Source organism: Mustela putorius, unplaced genomic scaffold (genome assembly GCF_011764305.1).
Source record: "Mustela putorius furo isolate JIRA1106 unplaced genomic scaffold, ASM1176430v1.1 tig00003898_pilon_pilon_pilon, whole genome shotgun sequence".
In the NCBI taxonomy this organism is placed as follows: domain Eukaryota; kingdom Metazoa; phylum Chordata; class Mammalia; order Carnivora; family Mustelidae; genus Mustela; species Mustela putorius.
This window is the reverse complement of record NW_025422047.1, coordinates 14,450,168-14,473,817: the sequence shown is the minus strand read 5'-3', so window position 1 is coordinate 14,473,817 and position 23,650 is coordinate 14,450,168. Positions and strand designations below refer to the sequence as shown.

General features: G+C 41.4%; 1 protein-coding gene across 1 annotated transcript in view; it reads right to left on the bottom strand.

The window, feature by feature from the left end:
• SLC12A1 (solute carrier family 12 member 1) overlaps window positions 1-23,650 on the bottom strand; it is an 87,204-nt gene that overhangs the window by 29,528 nt on the left and 34,026 nt on the right. The window contains 9 exon segments of the mRNA NM_001310193.1: window positions 86-168; window positions 3,864-3,970; window positions 6,617-6,757; window positions 15,935-16,046; window positions 17,213-17,312; window positions 18,601-18,756; window positions 20,802-20,903; window positions 22,677-22,800; window positions 23,114-23,221. Coding sequence (NP_001297122.1) covers window positions 86-168; window positions 3,864-3,970; window positions 6,617-6,757; window positions 15,935-16,046; window positions 17,213-17,312; window positions 18,601-18,756; window positions 20,802-20,903; window positions 22,677-22,800; window positions 23,114-23,221 — 1,033 coding nt within the window.

Below are 23,650 nucleotides of genomic sequence, written 5' to 3'. Positions count from 1 at the left end.
GCTCTATCCCCAACACCTAGGAAAAGGACAGGCATGGAGTAGGTGCTCAATAAATATCTGTTGTTTGAGTAAAGAAAGTACATACCTTGCACTTGAAGAACCTGAGAGATGTCAAACCCTTGGCTGATTCTGACTATGACCACACCAATCTCAAAGTCAAACGCATCACTGAAAGTAGAAGCAAAGTAGTTAGGGATTTGAAAGACTCCTTTAATCTTGAGGATTTGTACGAATAATAAGAGAGCCTAAGAGTCTCAATTCTAAGATTTTAATGTAACTAAACTATGAAAATTCACTTTAAATATAGAGAAGAGCTGACGCCTCTTTTGTTAGTTTTTTTTTCTTTCCCTTTCTGTCATTTAAAAAGGTATTCTGGATAAAGGTAATTAATTCATTTACTCTGGAATCAAATTATTCAAATAATATTGTCACCTAGAATTTTGATTAAGAACTTGCCACATACTTTTAAAGTAATTGTTTCTTTTCTAATGTAAGTACATATTTAGAACAGAGAGTTTCCAGGCTGCAAAGACCCTTTGAAATTATCAGCCAAATCTCTACTTATTGAGAAAGTATCTTACAACATTGCTGATGTCAAGTTGCTTCTTAAAGATACGTCCAGTTCCTCCAAAGAATGTTCACCATTGACTCTGAGCAGACCACTTGAAGCAATGCTTTTTCATGACAATCCTTTGCCATTAAGGTTGGCTGTTGCCTTCTCTACACTCAATCCAACAGAATTAGGTTATCTATAAGGTAAAGAAAAGCTCTCTTTCTTGTATGTCTATTCTTGTAGAATATTGTTTTCTCTGTTCCTAAATTGGGTTAAACAAATTAGTACTTTGAGTTTTATTTAAAATTTCCTCCTCGGAGGTTCCTTTGTTCAGTCTCTATTGGATCTAAAGCCTTCCCACTGAATGTCGCCCTCTATCAGAAATAATGAAGTTTGTGGTTGTCTCACCACAGGCAAACGAGTTTCGATTAGCCAAAGTGAACCTGAATTTTCAAATAACGATATAAGTAAATTCAGTGTAATGTGAACATTCATTCAAAATTTAAACCTTAAGTGATTGTCACTGAGCAACATGGATGCATTCGAGCAAAAGTTGCTACAAAATAAATTTCTGAGAAATCTTGTTTCTATTTGTCCTTGTGTATAAAAAGTGGACCACGTGTTCCACAAATAATATTTGGGTCCTGTGTCAGGCAGGATAATTTTAAACCCTCCAAAGACATCCACATTCTCATCCCTGGAACCTCTGAATATGTCACCTTCCATGGTGAAAGGAACTTTGCCCATGTGATTAAATTGGGGACCTTGAGATGAGGAGATTAACCTGGATTATCTGTCAGGGCTCTGTGTCTTTTACCACCAGGCTCCTTAAAGAACGTTTGGGAAGTAGGAGAGGAGGTCAGAAAATAATGAGAAGGATATGACCCATCAGAGCTTTGAAGATAAAGGAAGAGGGCCAGGAGCAGTGGGCTGCCTCTAGAATTTAGGAAAGGCAAGGCTAAGGATTCTCTCCTAGAGTTTCCAGAAGAGAATAGCCCACAGTTTAGCCCACACCTCGATGTTAGCCTATTGAATTAGTATCAGACTTTTAGCCCATGCATCCATAGGCTATGAAATTTGTGTTGTTTTAAACCACCAAGTCTGAGGTAATTTTTTTACAGCTGTCAGTGAAAACTAACACAGATTCTAATTAAAATGAAACCATATCTAAGAATATTTATAAACATTTAAAATCTTTTATTCAAAGAAAAATGAGAAATACTATGCTATTGTAATAATACCCCTATGTTAACAATAATACCATGCTTTTAGTCATAAAACAAAACAAAACGAAACTAAATGGAAGGGAAATATAATACAATGTGGAGGTATGATGGTCTTCCTTCTATATTGACCTCACTGCTATGGTACTAAAGTCATTTAAATTTACTAAACCAGCTAAGCTTTATACTAGTACAAATTCAAGCCACCTTAACATTGAATTTTATTACCAAGAAGACCAATTATTAATTTGGTATAAAAGCCAGAAGTCTCCTTGGCCTAATATTACTGGGTTTGATTATTTTGGTCCCTTTTAATTTCTAGAATGTTTGGGACAGTGGAGGTTGGAAGATGACCCCAGATAATTTTGTTATCAACTATTAGACGTTTAATCACTGAAGGTTTACATTAGTCTTCCTGTTTGCTCCAATCCTTTTCTTCCCAAAGATGAAGAAGAAATTTCTTTCCTTTCCACACCTCTCTGCCAGTGGTAAACATGAAATTTTACTGAACAATCTGGATTACAGAGAGCAGATCTGATCTATTTCCAAGAATGGTCAGTGACTGACTGTGATTATCAATATATCAAAATGCTGGTTGCTGAGCACAGTAAAATTCTGATCCTGATCACCTGCTTTGGCCTTAACCTGCTGAACTCAAGGTACATGGCCGCATGAGGCATCCAGGCTTCATACCTTTGGGGAACACGATTTGGGAGGATGCATTTAATACACAGGTTCTCTGTGTTAGGAAGATTTTTACGTGAATTTCTGTTTGGTCAGTAATGCATATAAATTTCAGAAGATGGAAATGGTCTTCTTCGACGTCTTTTCAGCAAACTCATACTAGAATGCTTTTGTAATGCTTCGCAAATCTCCCCCAGGTAATGATAAAAGGGACGCTCGTTCTAGCAGGGCCCAGCGACACAGGCTGGTGTAAGGAGCACTGTGTATGTACATGTTTGTTTTAAAGGGGTGAGGATTTCTTTCCTGTGTATTACAGATTTTTAAAGTGCAGTCGGACTTCTCAGGGCACACTCTTTGCCCTGTGGTGTGGAATCAGAGCAAAGCCAGACTCCAGACTGGAAATGTTCCATTTTCAGAGCTGTTGACAAAAGAGGGCTGTTACCATAGCTAACATTGCCCCCTGTGAGACAAATTCGGTTAAACATGTTCAAGCCCGGAAGAAAGGCTCAGTTTTCTAGAATGGTCACTGAAGACACTCTGAGCCTTTTTGTATGTGAAGAATTTGTTTTCTCTTATTCAGAGAAACCGAGGAACCGAGCCAGATAATACTTCAGCTCTACATATACTTTCGGAGGCAGCAGAGCATTGTGGACATGAGTCTAAACTTTCAATTCAGTAGCCCTGGGTGGGAATTCCAGCTCTGTCACAACACGGTCATTTTCTGCAGCCTAATTAATTTTTAACGTCTGTATCTCCACTTATAAAACCACAACAGTATTTGTACTACAAAGGCCTCTCGTGAGAATTCAATGGGATAATTCATGTCAAGGACGCTAGCCTGCGACCTGCTTGTCTTTTGGGGACTATCATGATTGCCCTTGTCCCAAGACTTCCTCGATGTTTAGATATGAGATGTCACGTTCCACTGAAAACTCACTTTTTGTTCTTAAACCCACACAGAAGCATCTATACATGACAGCCTCAGATCAGCAGAAGGGGAGCCGAGGAGGCTCTGGGGTAGTCAATTCCTGATCCAAGCCTCAGGAGAAGACAATGACACAGCAGGGTACACGGGCCAACCCAAGATTCTTGGTGTTTTGAATGACCATTTCCTTTCTCACCGAGCTGTCCTTGCTCTTAATCTTGTGAATAGGTTTCAAGATTGTAATGCTTAATATTTACCTTTTCCTGTGACATCGAGTTTCCCCCACGCTGCCTCCTCTGATGCTATGATCCCATGCAGCCCTACTTGTGGCAGTGTTTTTTCACTTTGGTAAAGAACTCAGGGTACCAGGGGAATGAATGCCCTCTTCCCAGGCAATTTCATCTACAAGAGCGTCTGTTATGTACTGCCCTGTTTAGTGCTTTGTAAACAAGAACACGTCTTGAAAGCCATCACTTACTGTATAATTCCCACATAGTTCTCAATCTCTGTCAAGGGAGCTTTCCTCCAGTTTTTTTTATATCCAATCACCAGAGTGTTTGGTTTCATTCTTCCTAAGCCCGAGGCCTAAACAGAGGAGATAAACACATGGGCAATCCTTTCCATACCAGGAAACTACCACAGCAAAATGAAGAATAATGTCCACAAGAGCACCGAAGTAATGTCCGGAAGATTTCTGAAGATGAGATTACATTTTAGTGCATGTCCTTCATGCCCGTACCCAAGCATAAAATAGAAAGATTAGTTCTAAATCATCTCAGCCATAAATGGATTTTAGATGACAGAAATGTAGCTTTTCTAAATTAGCAGTCATTTGCATTTCTTCTGACACACTCATTAAAATGGTTCAATAATTTAAAATCAAGTGAGGGTCAGCTTAACCGTTGGCATGCATGTTGTAACTTAGTGGTTCAAAGCTCATTTCCACCTGTTTTACCCATAATGTCATTAGCAATAAAATCCATGTTTGGAAAAATGCTTAGATGCAAGCATCACTGAAACTTTAACTTCCATTATTTCGTGGAGAGTAAGTGAGCTATGTCTCTAGGACCTAATTCTCTCGCAGGACAGTATTGCAAATAGTCATCTTCCACTGCAGTTTTTACTCCCCCCATTAGGTGATGGGATATGGCTTCTGGTTAATTAAACTTCACTCAGCAATATTATTGAGCACCTATTAATTGCAGAATGTTATGGTGGGTGCCGTGGAAGAGCAGTGAGGCATAGTCTTCGGCCCTAAAGAGATTAGAATACTGTGAAGGAGGCAAGATATACACAGATAATTATAACTCAAGTGTACAAGCAGTAGGAGCTCCTATGGAAGCAAAAAGGAAGAAACCTTGAATTCCAGCTGTGGACTCAAGGCTGGCTTCAAGGGAGAGGTGGGATCTCATTATTACAAGTTGGTGAGAGGTTGACAGGCACAGAAAGGAGAGTGGAGGGAGTGAAGGAAGGACACTTTGGATCACAGGAAGAGTGAAACCAGTGACCAGAGTGGGACATGTGAAAGGGGGCAGTAGCAAGCAGGAGGAGATGGGAATCAATGGGAGGGTTCCTGCCGCCATATTTGTTGTGTTTCTCCCGGAATGGTAGAGGTAGCAGGACAGCTCCTTAGCGCTCTCATTTGGTGCTCAGCAGGATGGACTTGTCTTTTCTGTGACTGCAGTCCGGGGAATGTGATCATTCGTCCTGTCCTTTTTTTTTCTAAGATTTTATTTATTTGTTTGACAGAGATCACAAGTAGGCAGAGAGGCAGGCAGAGGGAGAGGAGGAAGCAGGCTCCTCGCTGAGCAGAGAGCCCATGTGGGGCTCGATCCCAGGACCCTGAGATCATGACCTGAGCAGAGGGCAGAGGCATTAACCCACTGAGCCACCCAGGTGCCCCTTGTCCTATCTTTTTGTCCTGGTACAGGACTATACTCCACTTTTCTTTAAGCAAATCCAAGTGAACAAGCTTTCTGCATTGTTATTATTATTTTTTTTTACAGTTTCTTCCAGAGTTGTGTAACAATTGTTTTCCAGACCCATCTTTTCTCTCCCTGTTTATTCCATGTTAGTCCACCCATTCCTCCCTGAAAATTTGATTTACCAATCTTTTGTGATAATTTTACCTGATATGTGTAATATTCTTAACATATTTCACCAAAGAGCTACTGAAAAGTAGTAACTTGCTACAAAAGAAATCAGCCTCTTAAAAGCGCATCTATTCCCATGGCTTAGCAAATTCATAACAGATGAAAAGATGCTCACTGGGGGTAATAGGTCTTTCAGAAATGGTTTCTCTGCATGTGCAGCTACTTTGCAAGAGTTCTTCAGGAATATTAGTGACAGGAATGCACCAAATACTCTTCATCTCCAAAATACGACAGTTTAACCAATTTTTTTCTTTCCAGCTTGCGTAAGCATCAGAGTTCCTAGACAACGCCCTGAATTTTGATACTCCTAGAAATGGTAACTCTGAAAGCGAGTACTTGGTATATGTAGAATCAGGGCTTTCCAACCATATTAAAGCCAAAATGTTTAGAAAGCCAAGCCCTACAGTTTCTCAGGGTCTCCTTGGATTGTTTTAAGGATACCTCACCATTCTAAGCTATGGTCAGGCCTCGGGAAAGATTCTATATACTTATTATGGAATCGAGGAAAAAGGAAAGAATAAGGGAGAAAAGATAGAGTTGTGGGTTTTAGCGTGCAACCACAGACATTATTACATTTTATTCAACATTCTGGAAATAATTTAGGAGGATAGGGAGACTTTACACCCAGATCACCACACGTTTATTCAGTGGAAGCTAGCAGCTTGCCCTCGTGCCATTTGCAGGAGAAAAAAGAAGCAGAATGCCTGACTTGAGCATTGCTACATGCAGTATGAAATGCAAAAATAGTTTGAAGTTTTAATAGGATCCTGAATGTCGTCAACCGTCAGAACAAATTTGCATTTCAATAAGTGTGGGGACAGAATGTATGCTGGTGGCCAAAGGCAACCTCATTTTCCATTTCCAGCGTATCATCCATAGTTCATTGTAATAGAACCTCTCTGCTTTTGTTTCAGCTTTGTCTCTCCTCGGGAATTCCAAATGAATTCCTTAAGCATCTGCATTGATCTCTGGGCCTGCGCTAACTGGAGCCGTTCGCAATGGGAGCTTCATTAACGGGGGAGGGCTAATCGTCTTTTGCCTCCGTGCTCCGTGCTCATTCCCTCAATGCCAGCCTTACCTGAAGGAGACTTCGGACACCATCTCGGAAACAGTCTGCCGCCACCGCAGCATAAAAAGCCTTGATTTTGTTCTTTATAAGCCAGGCCTGCTTTTTTGCCATGCCACTGTTCATCTCTTTAACACACAGCTTGCGCGGTCCCTGTATGACACGATGAAATATTGGTTAGAAGCCCTGCTGTTACCTGACGCGCTGCTGATGTTTTCTAAAGGACAAAAATAGCCAGCAATGCCCCATCGAGTTAAGAAATGGGAAAGAGGGGAAAACACCTCACTAAACAGGGTTCACGCAGATTGAACCTTGTGGAGTGGGTCTGTGCTGCTCCCGTCACTCACTTGCCACGCAGAATGTCCAGATGCATGAACACCTGCTTAATTAACTGCCTCATGCCAATGGAAGAAATAGCCGAGGGCATCATAGCGCAGGAAAATGAAAATGCGACAGAAGAAATTCAGGAAAAATAACACGATCAAACTTTGACTCAACAGTAAAAGGCATGTTAGTTACACTAAGGGAATCTCAGCTAGAGCCCAATTTGAAGAAATGGACTGAGCTCCTGGGAGCAGAACATGGTGGGTTCTAAGTTCTACCACGAACTACCACATCTTGACAATTCTACTAGGCCCATTCATTGCTTTTTGTGTGCGGTAAAAACACCCTTGCGTCACTTTTCCTTATGTAATGTAGACTTATTCCTACCCAAATAAATTAAGATCTCCCTCCACTCATAGAATTTGGTGAGAACAGAGGTTCACAAGTCTATAGCACAGGAAGAATAGTAGAGCTGAAGAGAGGAGGAGACAGGTGTTCTCGTGGCAGATGAAACGGCTTATAATTTTAAGATTTGAGTTCTGGAAACTCATTTTAACTAAAATTTTGATTCTTTTCCTTCTTCCCCCAAAGTCCAAGCTAGCTCTTTTCTTTGTAAGTTTCAAAGCAAACCCCAAAAGTGTTTCTGATGATCTATAATACGACTGATAAGCTAAAGAATCTGCTACTATTTTCCTAGGAAAATTCTCTCAACTCATGGAGAGATTAGGTATGCTGTTGAATTGTCTTAGATTTCTTACAAGCCACTTGGGATCTTGATGAAATGCAGTGTGTAGGTCTGGAATGAGGCTTAAGATTGTGCATTCTAGGGATGCCTGGGTGGCTCAATGAGCTAAGCCTCTGCCTTCAGGTTGGATCATGATCCCAGAGTCCTAGGATGGAGCCCTGCATCAGGCTCTCTGCTCAGCAGGGAGCCTGCTCCCCCCCCCCACTGCCCCCCTCCCCCCCGCCTGCCTCTCTGCCTACTTGTGATCTCTGTCAAATAAATAAATAAAATCTTTTAAAAAAAATCTGCATTCTAACAAACCCACAGGTGACACGGATGCTGCTGGTCCTCAGGCCATACTTAGGGCCACAGTCTTAGAGGGTATTAGATTGGAAAGGGCTTGCAATGTATAAGAAAGATGCCAGGCTTCGTGGTCTGCAGAACTGGTTTCAAATCTAAATGTGGCCACTTTGGAAGTATTATTTCTGTGTTTTGGTCGATTTTTCTCAAAACAGGGGTAAAATCTCTATTCTGCAAGGTTGTTTTGAATAGTAATGATAAAGTGCCTAGTCTGATGTCTCGAAGGTAGTAGGTACTCTTCCAAAGTTGGATGATTTTTATTACCGTAAATGAATGCTTACGATCTCATGGAAGCCCCAGATTTATTTCCATCACTGTGTTTGCTCTACGACAGAGTGCTAAACTGGAAGCCAGAGTGTTGGGTGTAGATCTAGCTCTCACACTGACTGGCAGGTACCCCGGTGCCATGCAACCTCTCTTGGTGTGAGTTTTACATCTATTAAAATAAGGAAATTCGGGGCGCCTGGGTGGCTCAGTGGGTTAAGCTGCTGCCTTCGGCTCAGGTCATGATCTCGGGGTCCTGGGATCGAGCCCCACATCGGGTTCTCTGCTCAGCAGGGAGCCTGCTTCCCTCTCTCTCTCTCTGCCTGCCTCTCTGCCTCCTTGAGATCTCTGCCTGTCAAATAAATAAATAAAATCTTAAAAAAAAAATAAGGAAATTGTCTAGTTCATCACTGCCGAGTACAGTAGGCCCTGCCCATCTGCTGCTGAGCATATGAGATATGTCTGGTCCACACTGAGATGTACTGGAAATGGAAAATACACACTGGATTTTGCAACCTTAGAATGGAAAGAAAAATGTTAAATATCTCATTAAAGTTTTTATAGTGTGCATATTGAAATAATAACATTTAGGACACATGATATTAAATAAAATCTATTAAAATTAACTATTCTTGTCTCCTTAAATTTGCTTTTTCCAATGGCTGCTAGAAAACTTTGAATTACATATGTTACACATATTATATTGCTATTCCATAATACTAGATGATCTCTGTGATCACTTCCTTTTTAACATTTTATTTGAATTGATCAGATTCTTTATGTACTGATTTTCACCAGTGTATTTTCTAGAACTTGCCAACTTTTCAAAAGATTTTTCAAAAACAGCTTGGATGACTTACATTAAATTAAAAAAACAAGAGACTTCAATGAAGATGGGCTAGGGACAGTAGTTATTAAACCAGAAGACCTAACCTAAAGAAACACATGTCATTATGGATCAAATTTTGCTCAGGGTTCTAGAACGTCAATGCATTTTTGAACCATTAGTTCTTCTTGGGCTTTCTAGGCTCTGTCAGCAGCAAAGAAAGAAGAAATATTTTATTCAGGAAAATTCAATGGTAACCCTGAGACAGAAGAATAACCAACAGCTGGAAAGGGTATTGGGCCATCAGTATATTGAGTTGTACCACAATGACTATGAGCCCCTGGGGAAAGTGGCATTTATTTAAATAAATACAGTCTAATGTATGTCTATTACTGCCACAAAAATCCAGATTAAGCATTAATTGTGACAGAAAGATTTACATGAATGCCTAAATTTGCCATACTGAGAAGTCATAAAAATATTTCAGGCAGAATCTCTCTTTGCTAAAAGCGATTATAATATCTTTGTAGCACACTTATGAATGTGAGAGAAGGTGGCAACACAAATGGAATAGGGAAAAACTAACTAACAAAGAGAGAAGACATACTCGAATATAGTTATTCGACATTCAAATTTATCATAGTCACCAAAATGGATTTTACCACTCAATTAAAATATTGGAGAGATTAGCTCAGTGAGGCTCCAAAATATGAATGCATAAATTAATTTAGAATTTGAACAAAAAAGCTCCAAAAATCTTATATATATATTATAACTTTGACATCGACTAAGAAAAGGGTAAACAAATTCTATTTAGTCTACAGAAGTAGTTGATGTGATGCTACTACAAAAAAATGAGAATTATGAAAAGAATTTGCAAAGGAGTTCCAATATCATTAGTATCAAATAGAGAAATTTGGGCTAAAAGCAACATTCTTTCCAGCATTCATTTTTCAAGACACTGAGAGTCTTGCTGCTCTGTCTTTGTTTTCATTGTCACTCTGGTTGGAAGGGTGGGAGAGAGAATTTTTCCTTTCTGTTTTGGTCCATATTTTGTCTTGCCTTGTGCCTAGTGCCCATTCATAGGTCATTTCATTTTCCCTGCGCTGGGCCATGTCACTATCTTATACACATTGTAACAGAGGCTTGATGGCTAAAGAAGAATAGATGCATCTATAAACATGCATCGACTTGGTGGTTGTGAACATTAAAAAGAGGTTGAAGGGGCAGCTGGGTGGCTCAGTGGGTTAAGCCTGCTTTCGGCTCAGGTCATGATCTGAGGGTCCTAGGATCGAGCCCTGCATCGAGCCCCGCATCCAGCCCCACAATGGGCTCCCTGCTCAGCAGGGAGCCTGCTTCCCCTCTCTCTCTGTCTGCCTCTCTGCATACTTGTGATCTCTCTCTCTCTGTCAAGTAAATAAATAAAATCTTAAAAAAAAAAAAAAAGGTTGAAGAGAGAAGAAAAAATGAGAACTGTAGTTTCCCCTGGTTTGTCTGTCCTTGAAATGCATAGGATTTGGTTGCATTCCCTGACTTTTCTGAAGAGCATCTTTGAATTCCAATAGAGCTTTAAGTTTTCTTAAGATATTTTATAAATTTGGGGTGCCTGGATGGCTCAGTCGTTAAGTGTCTGCCTTTGGCTCAGGTCCTGATCCCTGGGTCCTGGGATTGAGCTCTGCATTGGGTTCCCTGCTCGGCGGGAAGCCTGCTTTCCCTCTCCTAGTCCCCTGCTTGTGTTTCCTCTCCCACTGTGTCTCTCTCTGTCAAATAAATAAATAAAATCTTTTAAAAAATAAGATATTTTATAAATTTTAAGGAAAAAAGAGAAAGGGAAACAGTAAGGGTGAAATTTTGTTAAAAGGAGATCTACATGAGGAAGCTAATCAAAAACTATCTGTTATCTCCTTTATCATGAAAGGAAAGAACAGGACAATCAAAGTTTAAAGGATGAGAAAGAGTAGGAAACATTAATCAAAATAGATCTACACCTTGGTACGTTTAGGTGAACTGAGTAGAAGAATACCAGTAAACCTCAGATAACATTGCTTTGGAGAGGGAGAGAGCCAAGAAATGGTTTTAACAGGGACTTGAGTGATGATGGTTTATTTCATTCTAAAAGTGAGTAGGAACATCCATGACAAAAATGTTAGCAGTCATTAATTAAAATGAGTAGGATATGGGTGTCCTTTAATTTTATATAGTTTACTCAGATGAAATTACCCATGTTCCACAGTTTTGACTGACAAAAGTGTAAATTTCATATGATTCAATCTACTATTTTTCTTAATGTTTCAAAATTTAAAAAATAGAAGCAATCTTAAAAAAAATCTTTATGTTTCAGCCACCAGAGCGACCAAATGTACTGAAAAGATGCTACTGCACCCTTGAAAGCCTTTTGCAACTTTAAGACAAACCAAATCTCGTAAAGAGGTAAGTGTTACATTTGGGGCACAAAAAAGGCTTTATCTGATTTGCGTTCTAAATCCCAGATCAATTGGATCACGTTTCCATCTTTAGGTTATTTTTGTCTTTGATTTGTTTTAAATAAAAAAATACCCTGCCTTTAAACTAAAACTGAGAAGTAGATGAATGAGGGACTGTCGACACCGGCGTGATGCCTGCCCACGTGGAGAAGAGAAATGTGAGTTGACACCTTACAATTTTTAGAACCAGAGTGTACCCAGAGAAAGAAGACTCCCTACGCCTAAACTAAGTTATTGCAATGATTGGTTTTATTGTCTTCCTAACTCCTATAAATAAGTGAGGAAACTGATGGACAAAGAAAGAAAGTGTGTTTTTATGTCATGGTACACGGGGTACAATCGGTGGAGACTGCAACTCCTGACTTAATACTTGCCTGTTGCCAACCCCCCTGATCTGGACAATGCTTGACAATATGAGAAGATGCTAGAAGGGTGGAGTCCTCCTCCCTCTGATCTTTCTGTGACTATAGGAACGAAGCATAGAAGAAGAAGAAAATTACTTTTGTTCAATAAAGCCTCTTTGGGAGATATATATGTTGATGATTTAGCACGTGTTAACTCCGAGGAGGAGTAGACAATATTGTGAGTTACCAAGCTGGGTTCCTTAAAACAAAACAAAACAAAACAAAACAAAAGATGCTCCTATCTGAAAGATGAAGGATACTTCTGAAATATTTAGGCTGGGTAGGAAAGAAGCAAGAAGGAGGAAGAGGCTCCGATGGGGGAGTGCTAAGAGTTGGAGAGTTGGAAGTACACGGTGGGGGGCTTGGGGTCCAGCAAAAAGAATAACTCTTTCCATTTCACTTTCAGCAGCTCCAAGGGCAAGTCCTTTAAAAACACCTTTGCTGTAGAAAATGGCAGCTGTAGCCACATACTTCCCATCCACCCACCAGCAATGAAATACCAGTGATCTCTGAGTCTTGCTCCTTCCTTGTAGCATAACCACATTTTAAGTCAGCACCAAGATAAGCAAAGACCACCAGAGGGACGGAGCATAGAGCCTGCTGTCCTATGTTTATTCAGCAGGAATATGTAGCTCATTGTTCTATCATGATCATGTTGGATGCCCACAAATAGTCCAAAATCCAGTACTGGGATCTGGTTTCCCTAAGAAAGGATGTTTTTGGTTTTGTTGAAAGGGATATATTTTTGGAGTGAAAATGGCAAGCAACTGTGCTATACCAAAAATAATGGTGATGAAAATAACAGTTCCAGCAATAACAAGTACAATTAGTTGTGTAATTACTATTTGACAGGTGATGTGCCAAGCCCTGGAAAGCTCACCTGCTAGAATTCTCACAACAGCTCTACAACATAGGTGCTAATATTCTTATGATTCCCATTTTATAAGGAAAGAGAGAAAACTGCGGTTCAGAAAGACTAAATTCTGTACAAAAGGGACTCACAGCTAACAGGTGGCAAAGAGTGATGCAGAATTTGACCGTGTGTCTCAGAAGCCCATGAGCACCAGCATCCCAGAGCTAAGAACTGCATTGTCACCTCTCAAGATCATTGTTCCTATTTAACCTTCCAATAAGGATGGCCCAACTACCGACAACTGTGCTTTTGGAAAAAGTTTTCTAAGGGTATGCAGCGGACTTCTCCCGTACCCCATTTCATCTGTTTCTTTGCAAAGATGATTGACAACTGAGCCTAGAGTTGAAATGCTGATGGCATCTGCAGCCCCAGGGGCTCACAGACAGCGACTAACTGGAGAGTCATTAACTGATGCAGCAACTCTTTTCTGTCCCCAAGAGAACCTCAGCACCTGGGAGCATGACTAGCAGGCCTTACTCAGAGAGACCAGCACTGTGATATATAACGTGGTCCAAAAATACATGTCGAACACCAGGGCCAGTGGAGGCACAGACACAGGTGCATACTTCATATGATATTCCACAATCACGCTCTTTTATTAGAGTGAAAGCAGCAAAGGGTCGATTACGTAGTGATCCAAAGGGGCACGTGCACCCGAATGTTTATAGCAGCAATGTCCACAATAGCCAAACTATGGAAGGAACCTAGATGTCCATCAACAGATGAATGGATAAAGAAGATGTGGTATATATACACAGTGGAATACTATGCAGCCATCAAAAGAAATGAAATCTTGCCATTTGTGACAACATGGATGAAACTAGAGCATATCATGCTTAGCGAAATAAGTCAAGCAGAGAAAGACAACTATCATATGATCTCCCTGATATGAGGAAGTGGTGATGCAACATGGGGGCTTAAGTGGGTAGAAGAAGAATCAATGAAACAAGATGGGATTGGGAGGGAGACAAACCATAAGTGACTCTTAATCTCACAAAAGAAACTGAGGGTTGCTGGGGGGAGGGGAGTTGGGAGAAGGGGGTGGGATTATGGACATTGGGGAGGGTATGTGCTTTGGTGAGTGCTGTGAAGTGTGTAAACCTGGTGATTCACAGACCTGTACCCCTGGGAACAAAAATATATGTTTATAAAAAGTAAAAAATTAAAAAAAAAAAAAGCTGTATCTCTCGGGCGCTTGGGTGGCTCAGTGGGTTAAATCCTCTGCCTTCAGTTCGGGTCATGATCCCAGGTCCTGGGATTGAGCCCCGCATTAGGCTCTCTGCTCAGCAGGGAGCCTGCTTCCTCCTCTCTCTCTCCACCTACTTGCGATCTCTGTCTGTCAAATAAATAAATAAAATCTTAAAAAAAAAAAGCTGTATCTCTCATCTCTATGAAAAGATCTATTCTCCTTTGCCAACATATGACTTTTTATACTCTCAGTTCATTTCTCCTGTCCTAAAAATATTTTATTGCCTGCTAAACTAAGTTTTCTCTAAATTGGGAAAAGAAAAACACCCCAAACTGCTTATTCCATCAAAACCGGCTCCTGTATTATCTTGGCCAAAATGAAATTCAGTAATCCAGGGCACCAAAATTGATAATAGAGAGAAGGGTTCTTGATAAGATTTTTAAAAGTCCTCTGGCATCACAGCGGGTCATTACTTAACCTGTCAATCTTATGTAGTCAGTAGCGTTCCTTCCACTCCCTTCTGGATAATTATGTTGAGCTCTATTGTCTCAGTTACTAGCATATAAGCACTGAGAGGAAGGAGAATATGACCAGTATGGCATCTAGAGTATTGCCAAGTGTACAAAATGCTTAAGTGCTGGTCATGATGATGTGTAGTAAATTTGTCCCTGCGTCGTGGCACAGCCAGTGGGTCCCAGAATTACACGGCTTTCTGTCAGCCCTTCTCCCTGGCAGGTGTTGGAAGTTTGGGTAGCAATGCCTGAGTCTATCGGCACTTCCAGGGACACAAGTCTGCTAAGATCTTCTCCTCATGAGGTAACCCAGAGCACAGCTAGGTGGCCTGGACTGACACCCTGCTTCTCTCACTTTCTTGTCACGTGACCCCGTGCAAGAATTTCATTTTCTTAAATCTCACTTTTCTAACCAGTAAAAACAAGAACAGAGATCCTTTCTCCTTTCTCCTCACTAGACTGTAATATAGGTCAAATAAGAAAAATTGTAGGAAAATGCTTCGAGGAATAGGTATGTCCTAAAAAAATTCATTGAAGTAGCTAAGGACTTTGAGTGGCATGTGCTTGTGTGTGTGGGAGAGACAGACAGAGATGGAGATAGAGAGAGCGAGATTGTTATGGGAACGCAGTGGAGATAGACTGGTTTGAAGGGCCTAGACTTACTATTTTGCTATAATTTTAATGCTTTCTCCTCACTTTGGAGACTGGTGATTGGTCGATAATTATGGTTCAATTTTTAGAATTTGCTTTGCATTCCTCCCAGGATAACCACCAATAAGTTACCATTAGTCTATCACATACTTCCTGAACAAAAAGGAACTCATTCATCTCTGAATGTTTATCCAAAGCCTGGGAAACTTGGTTTAATTCTCTAGATATTTGTAGGGTCATCAATTTTATCCAAATATTTAATCTAAATTCTATGTGCTGTCATTTCAGGATATTATGTCTGTTTTTCATCTCTTTGGTTAATCTACATAATAGCACTCTCTGGCTCATTCCATCCTTTTATATTTCTGTGGACAGTTACAACCCCAAATGCCTTCCTTTTATTTCTGAGCCAGTTCTCTTTTTCTTGTCTCAAAGGCCATAATTTGGAAATATTTATCACTTTTAGTTGGTCTCCTATGAAATCTGAAACACTTTTTATCCACTCGTTTAAATTCGGGATCATGGCCCTTGCCAGTCCTTGCTCTGTGAATCAAGGAAAGGGGCTCTTGTCCAAACTGCCTTGCCATTTTCCTGTCACGGCCTGTACCCACCTGACTCGCCTAAAACAATACAAGGTGAGCAGGGAGGGAGGCATCTTCCTGGGGTGAAGTAGCACTTACCACAAAGACTTCACAGCAGATGCAAAGGCCACTATTCTTAGTAAAGGCGTGAGTAATGTCCAAGAGAGCAGGTCTTGTCATTGGTCCCCCCGTTAAGACAATGCACTGGGGCCTGGAAATGGAGAAAAGAAGATGTAAGAACTGGCCATTATAGGAAGCCTATGAGCCAGAACAATCTCAGTGGAAATGGCAGGAATGGAGTGTTTGACCAACTAGGACAACCTCCCCGCTAAATATTTCTTGGGTTCCTCGCCAGAATTCTTGAATCATCCTATCTATTCATCTTTCCACCTTTGTATCCTTAGTTTATTAGTGATGGCAAAATGTGAAGTAAGGGGGCGCCTGGGTGGCTCAGTGGGTTAAGCCGCTGCCTTCGGCTCAGGTCATGATCTCAGGGTCCTGGGATCGAGTCCCACATCGGGCTCTCTGCTCAGCAGGGGGCCTGCTTCCCTTCCTCTCTCTCTGCCTGCCTCTCTGCCTACTTGTGATCTCTGTCTGTCAAATAAATAAATAAAATCTTTAAAAAAAAAAAAAGTGAAGTAAGGAAAAGGTGGTCTTGTGTTCCCTTTTTCTCTCCAGGCACCACCCTTTCCTAAATCCCCAGTACAGCCTGTCCTGCTCCAGCAGCTATCTCCAGGCCACTTTCTTTCATCGTCCCTGCAAAGGGAGGGGTGGTCCATTCAAAATAAGATATAACTAGTGAAGAGTTTAAAATGTTGCTTTTGGGGGCACCCGGGTGGTGCAGATGGTTAGACCTCTGCCTTCAGCTCAGGTCATGATCCCAAGGTCCTGAGATCGAGCCCCACATTGGGCTCTCTGCTCAGCGGAGAGTCTGCTTTCCCCTCTGCCTCTCTCCCCTGCTCATGTTCTCTCTCTCAAATGAATAAATAAAATAATAAAAAAATAAAATTCTACTTTTCCTAAGAGAATTCAGTAAGCCACAGAGCCTTAAGCTGAATGGAGACAGCACCAAGGATTAACTTCCTTAGGGGGTGTCTCTCTGAAATCGCATCCTGAGATCACCTCTCTATCTCTGTGCATGAAGGTGACACCCAGCATCACGAAAGTTTACAGCTGGGGGTAAGCTTAGCTCAGAGTGGAAGAGAAGAAGCACACATTCACAGAGATGTTGTTGTGAAAATGAGGCAGTTCTGTAGGACTCTCTAGACTTAGAATGCACCCATAAAGCATATCACTACTCGAGTGCATCTGTCTCCGCTAAAGGAAAGACACTTCTACTGTGGAGAGACACCAGGATGCCTGAGAAGCCGACTTTACCTGAAATTTTTCACGTGGTCTTCCACGGTAGTCAATTCCAGGGCATTGTCTAACGCACTGACATAGGAAAGAGCCTGTGTGGAGGAGCCCCAGTTCACATCTGCGGACAACAGAAGATTTTGGCATTAAAAGCATTGACCTTTCTCTCTGTATGCTGTGAATAATTTTTATAAGTCATTGCCTTCTATGATTTTCCTTGGCTAGGTCATCAGTGAGGAGTGCCCAAATTAGAGAAAACACAATGTAGTATTTCCTAGAAAGAGCATTGTGTCTTTCTATGAATGCTTTATGAATTTTTAGAAGTAAGATGGCTCTTTCCAGTTAAGGATCAGACTTTAAAGCTGTAGCCCCAGCAATTTTACCTGGTGGGAGAGGCTATGTGATAACCACATTGCAAGTGGATAGACTTGGATAAATGGTTAACCCCTAAATAAATTCAAAACGTCTTCACAAATTCTTGGATTGAAAAGAGGCATTTCTTTTTTTTTTTTTTTTAAGATTTTATTTATTTATTTGACAGACAAAGATCACAAGGAGGCAGAGAGGCAGACAGAGAGAGAGGAAGGGAAGCAGGCTTCCTGTTGAGCAGAGAGTCCGATGCGGAGCTCGATCCCAGGACCCTGGGATCATGACCCGAGCCGAAGGCAGAGGCTTTAACCCACTGAGCCACCCAGGAGCCCCTGAAAAGAGGCATTTCTGTCGACACGGATCATTTTGAATAGCTATTTTGAATAGCTCAGGATCTCATTTTTTGGGGTATCCATGAAGAGGTTTCAGCAAGCATTTTAATTTTTGATCTTTTAGGACCTAATCTTCGTCACGAGGGAGGTAAATACTACCATTTCCTACCCACTTTTTTTCCCTACCTTTTTTTGAAGAAAAAAAAAATTAGATGGACCCTTTCATCAGGAAGTCCCTGGTGAGAATGTACAGATTTACTCCAGAGGGCAGACAGAATCATTTCCCTAGTCTTACTTGGAAGAGTCAGGGAAATGGTGGGGAATGATCTGGAGATAAAAAGATTAATATTGCCTAAAGTGTTGACTATGAGCCAAGTATTTAACGTACCTTAGGTATGCTATTTAACTTACACTCTACTTAAAATATTAGCCCCATTATGTCCTGCTACCTTGGCAAGTGATCAAGTTTCTTCATCTGTAAAATGGGTCTAAAAATAGCCAATATGGAGCCTTATTGTGAGGATTCAATGAGTGCATGGTCTATAATAGATGCTCAACATAGTTAAATATTATGCTGTATTACATTATTAATATCCACTGTCCACATGGCACACCCAAGCACATAGGGGCTGCTCAATATACCTTTGTTGAAGGAATGGTTAGTCGAGGAGTGCTTTCAACGCCCCCCCCATACAGTCCTTATCTTACCTGGCTTCTTGTAAGTCACATAGATATAGAGGAAGAACTCAATGACGTAGGTGATGACAGCTGCCCACCAGTTGATGACAAACATAACTGCACAGCACAAAATAGCTCCAAAAAGAGATACCCACATGTTGTAAATTCCATATGCAGGTCTCCATCCTGAAAAAAAAAGTCTCAGTGCATAAAAAACTTTTACACTATTGCTTCATATCACCGCATATGATTAAAACGCAGGCAACAGTTTTTCCTAGCATAAAAATCAGAATGTTTGGGTCAAGCTCCCAATTTTGTTATTAGTTTTCTGTGATCTTGGGTCCTTGGCTTAGGAAAGTATACCAAATGAGAACGCTGTGAAATACCGAAAAGGTGTCATTTATGGCTTTCTTCCTATGTCCTGCACGCCCCAATCATCTTCCTCAACTATGAGACCTTAAGCCTCTCCTATCTCTACCATCAGGAGCTGAAAGGAGGCAGGAGAGATGAGAAGAGTGGGGTCGAGTGGGAAGGATGGGGAAAACGCCTTGGTGGCTCAAGAAAGAGGAAGGTAAGACAATGGGCTTATTGTTCCGATGAAAAAGGCAGAGCATCGTCAAAAGTCAAGCCACTAACTTTCTGCTAGTTCTGTCTTTACCTTAAGAGGATAGTACTTGGGGATGGGAGGTCGAGGTACCAGGTGGTGGGTATTATAGAGGGCACGGATTGCATGGAGCACTGGGTGTGGTGCAAAAATAATGAATACTGTTATGCTGAAAATAAAAAATAAAATAAAGGGGAAAAAAAAGAGGATAGTACTTGCCCTTTCAGAAATAATAATCTATGGGAAAAGAGGGAGACATTTCTCAGCATTGGCTTCTTAAACCCAATGCGTTCATAAGATTTTGCATTTTACAGTGAAAATTTCTCAGGGTTCATATATGCATGGGAGAGTCCCCTGTTCTCTTAGTTCCCTGCCATGCAGAAGCTGGGGAAGCTCTGATTTGAAGGGCATTTGGACAATGGACATTTTAAATTTGGAGTTGCCAAAATACAGAGCTTTCCAAGTCTTCAGGAGCAATTTCTGAAGTGGCCACAAGATGGAAATAGCACTTTGAGGACATCACTGAAAATGCCCTTATTTCTCGGAGTCTGGCTGTGTGTGTGTCACAGGGGCACTGTGTGTGTCATTTCGGGATTTTGTGTATCCACTTGTCCCTATATGGGCTGCTCTTTTTCCTCTCTCTCCTTTTCTCTCTTCCCCTTTCGCTCCTTCCTTTCCAGTCTTTCCCTTACCTACTCTATTATTTCACCTTGTTTTTCAAAGATGAACATAACGTGGTGCAGAGGCACCCATTTCTATAACTTGTATTCACCAGCTAGGACTTTCTGTTCTCTGCTTAAAAGAAGACAACACAACAGAAATAAAAATTCCTCAGTTATCGTCTGGAGCCGAGTGACGTTGGGTGGACAAAAGCTTCCCTTCCATCCATATTCTGTCTTATTGGCAGCAGGATTTCCAAAGGAAGCTGGAGACCACAGCAGGCCCTAACAGAGTGGAAATGCGTTCATATCCCTGAGAAAGACCCTCCTGGGGAAGAACTTTCTGAAGGTCAACGGTGACGAGTGTCTATTCTGGTGGAAAGGCAGAAGGAATTCTAATAGCCAATGAAAGTGAGGAAGAGGGGGAGGTAGTGAGGTAGGAAAGGTTGTTCGGTGTGAAATTCTGCACCTCTTTCAACCACAGTCTGCGGAGGGCAGGGATGTCACTGGCTTCAGCACGAATCTGCATTGACTATACTCAGCAGGTAATTATGGGAACTACTCATCCTTCTCTTCTGCACCATGGGCAGGAAACAAATTGATAGTAAGGAAGTTTCAAATATATACATTTATTCCACTTCTGTGGTCACTTTCACCCTGGAAATAAATAGTGGTGTTTTTCTACTGCTGAAATAAATGTGGTTTCTCTTGCAATGAATAATTTATTGCCGCAGGAGAAAATTGACTTTACGGTTGGTCAAAAAGGCCATTGCTCAAATGATTCTTTTTCTATATCAGAAGTCACCATCCCCCCTCCAACTCACCAAAATAAAGTAGATTACGCTGCCCACTAAGATATAAGGATACATACAAACACAGATTGATCACTTTTCACTGATTTCTTTCATCTTATTGAGACAAACTAACTGTCTGCTTAGGGTTCTTTTAGTTTTGAAGAGTCAACTTACCCGGAGATTTGGCATATGAGGCATGGAAGCAGGAGAAATTAATAAGTGCGTATGAGGCCAGGAAGAAGTTGGAGATGATGGGAGCAATGGTGTTCAGTTCCGCTGTGAACGAAGCAGAAGCGAGCATGTCCGTGTGAGTTATGCGACCAGGGGCTGAACAGCTGTCAGAGCCTGGAAGCTTGACTTTATTTGGAAATTGAAAACATAGCTAGCATCTGTCAAAGTTTAAGAAGTTAGTGATTTTTCTTTGGGATTGCATTCATTTAAAAATATATTCTCAGCCAGTGTTTCCATAAAGCAAGGAGCAAGAAAACCTCCCAACGAGAAAATAGACGACAGACAAGCCTTCTACCTAGCAAACATTCAGAGGGGCGTGGGTAGAGGGTTTGGCGACTGGGCAGATGATAAACTCCCCTGCTGCTCTTCCAGACGTACCAAATCCTGCAATCTTTCTCTGCTGTGGATCTAAGCAAAAAACTCTGCAGGGCAACAGATTAGTTAAATACAGGGACGCCCGAAATGCCTACCTGGGAATTTCTATGCCCAACTTGCTCTCCCTGACTCTCAGAACTCTTGCTAGTCCTTTGGCCTTTTCTTAACATTTCTAGAGAGTTCTACCTCTTTGCCAAAAAAAATGTTTACCCCAGTAGCTAAATATCAGCATAATTTAATCCTAGCCAAATGGTTTGCTGTATAAGAAATAATTTAGAAACATTCTCATTTATCAACCTCAGTGACACAAATGCAGGTGGTAGCTGGGCGTGATTCTAGAGCCTAGATGCCAGCAAGGACGTAGGCAAAAATAGCTGCCACGGAGCTTGTGCAATGAAGCTCATCTAGGTTGATCTGAACAATTTTTAAGGATAACATTTAATTTACACAATTTTTTTTAACACTTCGGCTATTTGATCACATAAATGCATTATAGAACAATGATTCGAGATCTTAAAAGTTTAAGGTATGTAATGGGATATTTCTGTACATAATCACTTTTTGTTTAATTTCTTAAAAAATCTAACAAACATAGTCCTACCTTCCCCCTCTTCAACCCTGTACAAATCCTATAAGGATTTAGGAATTACAGCCACTTTCTGAGTTTATGTGATGATGAAGGGCTTTTACTATTTGGCACCACTGTGCTGAGGAAGGGTCTGCCCTGCTAGACCGAGTGGCGTCACACGTGGCCTTGCCTTTTGCTTCTTTTCCTCTGATATGCTCACCAATAAAGGTGGCACCTTCGGGAGGAACGAGGAATGCGCAGGCTCCAGCTGACGAACGTGCCTCTCCAAGATTATGCAGCTGTTTCTATAATGCTAAGGGAGAGGGAGTCGAGATGATGGTCTGGGCAAGTGGTTCTCAAACCTCAGTGGGCTACAGATCTCTTGAGGAGCCTGTATACATGCAGATTCTTTATCTCCAGAGACTGTTTCTAACTCTGAGGTTGGGCCTGAAAAATCATTTTGTTAACAAACCCCAAGTAGTTGGTTCTGATATAGGTGGTCAGTGGGCCACATTTTGTAAATGACACTTTAATTCTCCCAGTAGCTGCCAGCCCAGGAGATGTAGAAACAGGTGGCAGCTGGGGAAGGCTCTGGAATTAGACGATATTGGATGGCTTGGAGGAAGGATTTGGTTGCATTTGCTTGGATGGATTTCCAACATTCGGATTCAAAGAAGAGATTAAAGTCCAAAGTCTACCTCTAGTCCTCAAACGCTCTCTACACACAAGGATTCCTCATTACCTTCTTAGTCAGACTCCAATAGTCCCAGTTGGGATATTAAACAGAAAACAGGTAATTCTGCAATCTAAAAGGAAAACCCTACGAGAAATCAGAAGAATGCTTTGGTTTTCAGTAAGACAAGAAAACTACGAACCAATAAGAATGAACGCCATGGCTATAACGAAAGTAAGAAAGTATCCTCTCAGGGGTTCGTTGTTTTTCCCATATCCCTTTGCAAAGAACTGCAAGGCTTTGTAGATGTTGTCCTTGCACAGAGCCTAATGGAAAAGAAGGGGAGAAATTCGTCATTTAGATCTATGCACAGTCATTTTCCCTAGGTGATTCAAACAAGAAGATTTGGAGATGAAGCGATACACAATACGGGCACAAGTTAACACTGCAGTTTATCATTCTTTACATTATTTGAATCGATCTTGACTATGTGGCAGACAGCATTTGAGCCAGATGCAAACGTTAAACTGTTTCAGAAAATGATGGAAAATGATGGCTGGTGAGAACGAGTATTTCAGCTTGATCCACGTTCAGTGGGAACAGACATAGGGGGAAGCATGTGCTCTTGGCCTCTATCACCTGGAACACTTTGGGCGCGCTGACGAGGGAGGCCAGGGCTGAGGAGAGCGTTGCAGAAAAGATGCCAGCTGTGATGAGGGGGCCGAACCCTGATACCATGCTCATGACCTTGAGAAAAGACACACCAGTAAGGAGACTCACCCAACACACAATTAAAAAACAGACAGACAAACCAAGCCAAAATCTTACGCAAACGCTTCCCCTTCCACTTTCTGTGATTTGGAATCTCCGTTATAAAAGCCAGTTGCTTCTAAACAGATTTCTACACCCCTGCCCCCACCGCTTCACTCTCCAGGACCATGGCAGGGGCTTTCCCAAAACTGAGATCCATGCACAAAGTACTGTCCACATATTAACTATCTAAGTCTCTCCTCCCCACCATGAAATCTTGTACCATTGATTGGAAGATGCCGTATATCAGGCAGCAATCTTCCCTGGTGATGTAATTCATGCAACTGCCTGCTATCTCCCCACCGTAGGTAATGCAACCACAGGATGTGCTGCCTCATGTCCACAGGGGCTCCCCTCCCTCACACA